The 11435-nt window shown below is 39.3% G+C and overlaps 1 protein-coding gene across 1 annotated transcript in view; it reads right to left on the bottom strand.

Moving 5' to 3' along the window:
• Nucleotides 1-11435, bottom strand: part of LOC124044484 (partitioning defective 3 homolog B-like) — a 249262-nt gene that overhangs the window by 196353 nt on the left and 41474 nt on the right. The window contains 2 exon segments of the mRNA XM_046364112.1: nt 374-513; nt 10603-11009. Coding sequence (XP_046220068.1) covers nt 374-513; nt 10603-11009 — 547 coding nt within the window.

Genomic DNA, 11435 nt, shown 5'->3' with positions numbered 1-11435 from the left:
AAATCACCAGGAGTCTCACATTAAAAACAGGATGAACAACCAGTCCTTCATTTACACTTTCCCCTCAAAACACAAAGGAAGTCTACAGAAAGTAGAAGATGTTCAACTGTATGTCTTGACCAGTTATCCACATATCCAATATCATGGGAAATCAAGTTCAAATGGAAACTTTATTGTTCCAGATGGGAATTGATTTTGGACAAACAGGATGGACTCAGTTCGTGTTGATATCAGTTTTGTGGTGTGATATGATAACGTGATGTCGGTCTGATTTTGTGATTGGATAATGCTTAAAACCCCACCACTAAACTCATCTGATTGGCTGTGTGGGCTGTCCCTCACCAACTGATTGGCTGTCTGAGCTGTCACTCACCTCCAGGATCCGATCACCTGACTGCAGGCGTCCGTCTTTGATGGCGGCCCCGCGTGGCAGGATGTTCTTGACCAGGATAGGACCAGGACCGTGGACAGACGAGTCCCTGGTCACCACTGTGAAGCCCAGACCCTCGGGACCTGGAGACAGAGACACACAACAAGGGACTTAATCAGAATCTAAGTACAGCATTAAAATCTGTAAGATAATAAAAATATAAAACAAGTAATAACTGAGGGTAACGTGGTACACCACCAAAATACTATATTACTACTACATTACTACACCATAATACTATATTACACCACCAAAATACTATATTACTGCTACATTACTACACCATAATACTATATTACACCACCAAAATATTATATTACTGCTACATTACTACACCATAATACTATATTACACCACCAAAATACTATATTACTACTACATTACTACACCATAATACTATATTACTATTACATTACTACACCATAATACTACATTACTACTACATTACTGCACCATAATACTATATTACTGCTACATTATTACACCATAATATTATATTACTACTACATTACTGCACCATAATACTATATTACTACTGCATTACGACACCATAATGAACTATTACTGCACCATAATACTATATTACTACTACATTATTACACCATAATATTATATTACTACTACATTACTGCACCATAATACTATATTACTATTACATTACTGCACCATAATACTATATTACTGCTACATTATTACACCATAATATTATATTACTACTACATTATTACACCATAATATTATATTACTACTACATTACTGCACCATGATACTATATTACTACTGCATTACGACACCATAATGAACTATTACTGCACCATAATACTATATTACTACTACATTATTACACCATAATACTATATTACTGCTACATTATTACACCATAATATTATATTACTACTACATTACTACACCATAATACTATATTACTGCTACATTACTGCACCATAATACTATATTACTACTGCATTACGACACCATAATGAACTATTACTGCACCATAATACTATATTACTACTACATTATTACACCATAATACTATATTACTGCTACATTATTACACCATAATATTATATTACTACTACATTACTGCACCATAATATTATATTACTGCTACATTACTACACCATAATACTACATTACTACTACATTACTGCACCATAATACTATATTACTGCTACATTACTACACCATAATACTATATTACTACTACATTACTACACCATAATACTATATTACTACTACATTACTGCACCATAATACTATATTACTGCTACATTACTACACCAAAATACTATATTACTACTGCATTACGACACCATAATGAACTATTACTACACCATAATACTATATTACTGCTACATTACTATGCCATAATACACCATTACTACACCATACTACACTATTAATACTACATTACTACACCATAATATTATATTACTACTACATTACTATGCCATAATATTATATTACTACTACATTATTACACCATAATACTATATTACTACTACATTACTGCACCATAATATTATATTACTACTACATTATTACACCATAATATTATATTACTACTACATTATTACACCATAATATTATATTACTACTACATTACTGCACCATAATATTACATTACTACTACATTACTGCACCATAATACTATATTACTGCTACATTACTGCACCATAATATTATATTACTACTACATTACTGCACCATAATACGATATTACTACTACATTACTGCACCATAATATTATATTACTACTACATTATTACACCATAATACTATATTACTACTACATTACTGCACCATAATATTATATTACTACTACATTATTACACCATAATATTATATTACTACTACATTATTACACCATAATATTATATTACTACTACATTACTGCACCATAATATTATATTACTACTACATTACTGCACCATAATACTATATTACTACTACATTACTGCACCATAATACTATATTACTGCTACATTACTGCACCATAATACTATATTACTGCTACATTACTGCACCATAATACTATATTACTGCTACATTACTATGCCATAATACACCATTACTACACCATACTACACTATTACTACTACATTATTACACCATAATACTATATTACTGCTACATTACTGCACCATAATACTATATTACTACTACATTACTGCACCATAATACTATATTACTACTACATTACTGCACCATAATACTATATTACTGCTACATTACTGCACCATAATACTATATTACTACTACATTATTACACCATAATACTATATTACTACTACATTACTGCACCATAATATTATATTACTACTACATTATTACACCATAATATTATATTACTACTACATTATTACACCATAATATTATATTACTACTACATTACTGCACCATAATACTATATTACTGCTACATTACTGCACCATAATATTATATTACTACTACATTATTACACCATAATATTATATTACTACTACATTATTACACCATAATATTATATTACTACTACATTATTACACCATAATATTACATTACTACTACATTACTGCACCATAATACTATATTACTGCTACATTACTGCACCATAATATTATATTACTACTACATTACTGCACCATAATACTATATTACTGCTACATTACTGCACCATAATACTATATTACTACTACATTATTACACCATACTACACTATTACTACTACATTATTACACCATAATACTATATTACTGCTACATTACTATGCCATAATACACCATTACTACACCATACTACACTATTACTACTACATTATTACACCATAATACTATATTACTGCTACATTATTACACCATAATATTATATTACTACTACATTACTGCACCATAATATTACATTACTACTACATTATTACACCATAATACTATATTACTGCTACATTATTACACCATAATATTATATTACTACTACATTACTGCACCATAATACTATATTACTACTACATTACTGCACCATAATACTATATTACTGCTACATTATTACACCATAATATTATATTACTACTACATTACTGCACCATAATATTATATTACTACTACATTACTGCACCATAATACTATATTACTGCTACATTACTGCACCATACTACACTATTACTGCTACATTACTACACCATAATACTATATTACTACTACATTACTACACCATAATACTATATTACTACTACATTACTGCACCATAATACTATATTACTGCTACATTACTACACCATAATACTATATTACTACTACATTACTACACCATAATACTATATTAATACTACATTACTACACCATAATACTATATTACTGCTACATTACACCACCAAAATACTATATTACTACTGCATTACGACACCATAATGAACTATTACTACACCATAATACTATATTGCTACTACATTACTGCACCATAATATTATATTACTACTACATTACTGCACCATAATACTATATTACTACTACATTACTGCACCATAATACTATATTACTGCTACATTACTGCACCATAATACTATATTACTGCTACATTACTGCACCATAATACTATATTACTGCTACATTACTATGCCATAATACACCATTACTACACCATACTACACTATTACTACTACATTATTACACCATAATACTATATTACTGCTACATTACTGCACCATAATACTATATTACTGCTACATTACTGCACCATAATACTATATTACTACTACATTACTGCACCATAATACTATATTACTGCTACATTACTGCACCATAATATTATATTACTACTACATTATTACACCATAATATTATATTACTACTACATTATTACACCATAATATTATATTACTACTACATTATTACACCATAATATTACATTACTACTACATTACTGCACCATAATACTATATTACTGCTACATTACTGCACCATAATATTATATTACTACTACATTACTGCACCATAATACTATATTACTGCTACATTACTGCACCATAATACTATATTACTACTACATTATTACACCATACTACACTATTACTACTACATTATTACACCATAATACTATATTACTGCTACATTACTATGCCATAATACACCATTACTACACCATACTACACTATTACTACTACATTATTACACCATAATACTATATTACTGCTACATTATTACACCATAATATTATATTACTACTACATTACTGCACCATAATATTACATTACTACTACATTATTACACCATAATACTATATTACTGCTACATTATTACACCATAATATTATATTACTACTACATTACTGCACCATAATACTATATTACTACTACATTACTGCACCATAATACTATATTACTGCTACATTATTACACCATAATATTATATTACTACTACATTACTGCACCATAATATTATATTACTACTACATTACTGCACCATAATACTATATTACTGCTACATTACTGCACCATACTACACTATTACTGCTACATTACTACACCATAATACTATATTACTACTACATTACTACACCATAATACTATATTACTACTACATTACTGCACCATAATACTATATTACTGCTACATTACTACACCATAATACTATATTACTACTACATTACTACACCATAATACTATATTAATACTACATTACTACACCATAATACTATATTACTGCTACATTACACCACCAAAATACTATATTACTACTGCATTACGACACCATAATGAACTATTACTACACCATAATACTATATTGCTACTACATTACTGCACAAAAATACTATAATACTACTACATTACTACACCATAATACAATATTACAACTACATTACTACACCATAAAACTATATTAATGATCCATTACTACACCATAATACTATATTACTGCTACATTACTACACCATAATACTATATTACTACTACATTACTACACCATAATACTATATTACTGCTACATTACTATGCCATAATACACCATTACTACACCATACTACACTATTACTACTACATTATGTCATAATACTATATTACTACTACATGACTACACCATAATACTATATTACTACACCATAATACCCCATTACTACACCATAATACCTCATTACTACACCATGATACCCCATTACTACACCATAATACCCCATTACTACACCATAATATCCCATTACTACACCATAATATCCCATTACTGCACCATAATACCCCATTACTACAGCATAATACTATATTACTGCACCATAACAATTATTTTGTATTACTACACAATAATACTACATTACTGCACCATAATACCCCATTACTACACCATAATACTCCATTACTACACCATAATATCCCATTACTACACCATAATATCCCATTACTGCACCATAATACCCCATTACTACAGCATAATACTATATTACTGCACCATAACAATTATTTTGTATTACTACACAATAATACTACATTACTGCACCATAATACCCCATTACTACACCATAATACTCCATTACTACACCATAATACTCCATTACTACACCATAATACCCCATTACTACACCATAATACTCCATTATTGCACCATAATACCCCATTACTACACCATAATACTCCATTACTACACCATAATACTCCATTACTACACCATAATACCCCATTACTACACCATAATACTCCATTATTGCACCATAATACCCCATTACTACACCATAATACCACATTACTACACCATAATACCTCATTACTACACCATAATACCCCATTACTACACCATAATACCTCATTACTACACCATAATACCCCATTACTTCACCATAATACCCCATTACTACACCATAATACCTCATTACTACACCATAATACCTCATTACTACACCATAATACCCCAATACTACACCATAATACCCCATTACTACACCATAATAACTCATTCCCACACCATAATATTCCAATGCTACTACATTACTACACCATAATACCCCATTACTACACCATAATACCTTATTACTACACCATAATACTCCATTGCTACTACATTACTACACCGTAATACTCAATGACTACACCATAACAATGATTTTGTATTACTACACAATAATACTACATTCCCACACCATAATATTCCATTGCTACTACATTACTACACCATAATACTATATTATTACTACATTACTACTCGATTACTACACCATGATACTCCATTACTACACCATAATACTATATTACTACACCATAATACTCCATTACTACACAGGATATGCACCTTCACTGTGATATGACCTGACTTGAACCTGCGTTAGGATATGCACCTTCACTGTGATATGACCTGGCTTGACCCTGCGTTAGGATATGCACCTTCACTGTGATATGACCTGGCTTGACCCTGCGATAGGATGTTAGGATAGGAGGTTATCGCGAGTGATGAGGGTGTCTAGGAGGTTATTGCGAGCGACGAGGGCGTCTACAGGGTTATCATGAGTGATGAGGGAGTCTAAGAAGATATTGCGAGTGATGAGGGCGTCTTGGAGTTTATCGCGTGTGATGAGGGCGTCTTGGAGTTTATCGCGTGTGATGAGGGCGTCTTGGAGTTTATCGCGAGTGATGAGGGTGTCTCGGAGGTTATCGCGAGGGATGAGGGCGTCTAGGATGTTATCGCGAGGGATGAGGGCGTCTAGGAGGTTATCGCGAGGGATGAGGGCATCTAGGAGGTTATCGCGAGGGATGAGGGCATCTAGGAGGTTATCAGGATCTGTGACATAAAGCTCTACTAATCTGTTTCAATGATATCATGCTGATTCAAGGGCAGCAGGTAACACCTGTTTTTATGTGTGTGTGTGTGTGTGTGTGTGTGTGTGTGTGTGTGTGTGTGTGTGTGTGTGTGTGTGTGTGTGTGTGTGTGTGTGTGTGTGTGTGTGTGTGTGTGTGTGTGTGTGTGTGTGTGTGTGTGTGTGTGTGTGTGTGTGTGCGCGTGTGCGCGTGTGCGCGTGTGTGCGTGCGCACACACAGATTTAAACCCACATAAGGCTCCGTCTCCTGGTGGACAGGCAGTGATCAGGTGGGGGTCAGGAGGAGAGGAGAGGATGAGAGGGGAGGATGAGGGGGGGAGGAGAGAATGAGGGGGAGGAGAGGATGAGTGGGGAGGAGAGGATGAGGGGGAGGAGAGGATGAGGGGGGAGGAGAGGAGTGGATGAGATGAGGGGAGAGGAGAGGATGAGATGAGGGGGAGGAGAGGATGAGGGGGATGAGGGGATGAGGGGGAGGAGAGGAGTGGATGAGATGAGGGGAGAGGATGAGGGGGAGGAGTGGATGAGATGAGATGAGGGATGGGGGGAGAGGATGAGGGGGAGGAGAGGAGTGGATGAGATGAGGGGAGAGGATGAGGGGGAGGAGTGGATGAGATGAGGGGGAGGAGAGGAGTGGATGAGATGAGGGGAGAGGATGAGGGGGAGGAGAGGATGAGGGGGAGGAGTGGATGAGATGAGGGGAGAGGATGAGGGGGAAGAGTGGATGAGATGAGGGGGAGGAGAGGAGTGGATGAGATGAGGGGAGAGGATGAGGGGGAGGAGAGGATGAGGGGGGAGGAGTGGATGAGATGAGGGGGGAGAGGAGAAGAGGGGTGGTCACTAAAGGAAAAGCAGCCTGCTGAGACTGACTGAAAAAAGACACACTCAGCACAACGCGCGCGCGTGTGTGTGTGTGTGTGAGTGAGTGAGTGAGTGAGTGAGTGAGTGAGTGAGTGAGTGAGTGAGTGAGTGAGTGAGTGAGTGAGTGAGTGAGTGAGTGACAGACAGACATGAGCCTTGCATCGACAGCCGAGTCTGGGCAGTGTGATTCTGTTTTATGTTGGTCATTTAGCAAAACCATTTTAGTGAATGTCAGCAGTTCTCTCTGCTTTCTGCAATGAATTCATATCACCCAGCTACAGCTGGATCAATACAAACTGAACTGACCTAGTGGGGTGAAATAACGACCTCATCCAGCCATCTGTCTACGTAGTGGGGTGAAATAACGACCTCATCCAGCCAGATGTCTACCTAGTGGGGTGAAATAACGACCTCATCCAGCCAGATGTCTACCTAGTGGGGTGAAATAACGACCTCATCCAGCCATCTGTCTACGTAGTGGGGTGAAATAACGACCTCATCCAGCCATCTGTCTACGTAGTGGGGTGAAATCATGACCTCATCCAGCCAGATGTCTACCTAGTGGGGTGAAATCATGACCTCATCCAGCCAGATGTCTACCTAGTGGGGTGAAATCATGACCTCATCCAGCCAGATGTCTAACTAGTGGGGTGAAATAACGACCTCATCCAGCCATCTGTCTACGTAGTGGGGTGAAATAACGACCTCATCCAGCCAGATGTCTACCTAGTGGGGTGAAATAACAACCTCATCCAGCCATCTGTCTAAGTAGTGGGGTGAAATAACGACCTCATCCAGCCATCTGTCTACGTAGTGGGGTGAAATAACGACCTCATCCAGCCAGATGTCTACCTAGTGGGGTGAAATAACGACCTCATCCAGCCAGATGTCTACCTAGTGGGGTGAAATAACAACCTCATCCAGCCATCTGTCTAAGTAGTGGGGTGAAATAACGACCTCATCCAGCCATCTGTCTACCTAGTGGGGTGAAATAACGACCTCATCCAGCCAGATGTCTACCTAGTGGGGTGAAATAACGACCTCATCCAGCCATCTGTCTACCTAGTGGGGTGAAATCATGACCTCATCCAGCCAGATGTCTAACTAGTGGGGTGAAATCATGACCTCATCCAGCCAGCTGTCTACCTAGTGGGGTGAAATCATGACCTCATCCAGCCAGCTGTCTAAGTGGGGTGAAATCATGACCTCATCCAGCCAGCTGTCTACCTAGTGGGGTGAAATCATGACCTCATCCAGCCATCTGTCTACCTAGTGGGCTGAAATCATGACCTCATCCAGCCAGCTGTCTAAGTGGGGTGAAATCATGACCTCATCCAGCCAGCTGTCTACCTAGTGGGGTGAAATCATGACCTCATCCAGCCAGCTGTCTACCTAGTGGGGTGAAATCATGACCTCATCCAGCCAGATGTCTACCTAGTGGGGTGAAATAACGACCTCATCCAGCCATCTGTCTACCTAGTGTGGTGAAATAACGACCTCATCCAGCCATCTGTCTACCTAGTGTGGTGAAATCACGACCTCATCCAGCCAGATGTCTACCTAGTGTGGTGAAATCATGACCTCATCCAGCCAGCTGTCTAACTAGTGGGGTGAAATCATGACCTCATCCAGCCAGCTGTCTACCTAGTGGGGTGAAATCATGACCTCATCCAGCCAGCTGTCTACCTAGTGGGGTGAAATCATGACCTCATCCAGCCATCTGTCTACCTAGTGTGGTGAAATAACGACCTCATCCAGCCAGATGTCTACCTAGTGGGCTGAAATCATGACCTCATCCAGCCTCCTCATCCCTCCTCCTCCCCATTCCACATCATCCCTCCTCCCCATCCCACCTCATCCCTACTCCTCCCCGTCCTCATCCCTCCTCCCCATCCCACATTATCCCTCCTCCCCATCCCACATCATCCCTACTCCTCCCCCTCCTCATCCCTCCTCACCATCCCACATCATCCCTCCTCCCCATCCCACATCATCCCTCCTTCACATCCCACATCATCCCTCCTCCCCATTCCTCCACATCCCTCCTCCACGTCCCACATCATCCCTCCTCCTCCCCCTCCTCATCCCTCCTCCCCATCCCACATCATCCCTCCTCTTCCCTCCTCCTCCCCCTCCTCATCCCTCCTCCACATCCCACATCATCCCTCCTCATACCTCCTCCCCATCCCACATCATCCCTCATCCTCCCCCTCCTCATACCTCCTCCCCATCCCACATCATCCCTCCTCAGCCCTCCTCCCCATCCCACATCATCCATCCTTCCCATCCCTCCTCCCCCCCTCCTCATCCCTCCTCCACATCCCACATCATCACTCCTCCTCCCCCTCCTCCCCATCCCACATCATCTCTCCTCCTCCCCCTCCTCATCCCTCCTCCACGTGCCATATCATCCCTCCTCCTCCCCCTCCTCCCCAACCCACATCATCCCTCCTCCTCCCCCTCCGCATCCCTCCTCCCCATCCCACATCATCCCTCCTCCCCATCCCACATCATCCCTCCTCCTCCTCATACCTCCTTACCTTTCTTTAAATCGATCTTCAGTCTCTTCCCTCCTTTCTTGCTGGTGAAGCCCACCAGGGTAGAGAAGGTGGGACTCCTCTTCAGGAGTGGGCTGTCACTCTTCTCCTTGGGGACAGGCGATAGGCTGACGGGGACAGGGTGGGCGAGATGGGGGGATCCCATTGGTCGGCCCTCTAGGCTGCTGCTGTCCTCAGCCATTCGGGCAGTAGGAGAGTCAGAGGGCTTAAAGGCAGGTTTGATTGAAGGAGGCTCCTTAGAGGAAGTCTTGGGTGTGGCTTTGGGACTGCCTGATTGGTTGAAGAGCTGACCAATCAGGCTCTTCTCGTACCTCTCCCTGTTGGAGACAGGAACTACTTCCAGACGCACCATGGGGGACCGCATAGCATGACGGAACACTTCCTGTGCCCTGGGGAGAACACACCACTCAGAACTGGCAGTCAACCATACTACTGACAACAACATACGGAACTATTCACACTTCCTGTTTTACTCAAGACATCCTGCTTTACTCAAGACTTCCTGCTTTACTCAAGACTTCCTGCATTACTCAAGACTTCCTGCTTTACTCAAGACTTCCTGCATTACTCAAGACTTCCTGCTTTACTCAAGACTTCCTGCATTACTCAGACTTCCTGCATTACTCAGAACTTCCTGCATTACTCAAGACTTCCTGCATTACTCAAGACTTCCTGCTTTACTCAAGACTTCCTGCTTTACTCAAGACTTCCTGCTTTACTCAAGACTTCCTGCATTACTCAGAACTTCCTGCATTACTCAAGACTTCCTGCATTACTCAAGACTTCCTGCTTTACTCAAGACTTCCTGCTTTACT

This window comes from Oncorhynchus gorbuscha, linkage group LG09, assembly GCF_021184085.1.
Source record: "Oncorhynchus gorbuscha isolate QuinsamMale2020 ecotype Even-year linkage group LG09, OgorEven_v1.0, whole genome shotgun sequence".
NCBI lineage: Eukaryota > Metazoa > Chordata > Actinopteri > Salmoniformes > Salmonidae > Oncorhynchus > Oncorhynchus gorbuscha.
Note: the sequence above shows the minus strand (reverse complement) of the source record. Positions and strands in the feature narration are given on the sequence as shown.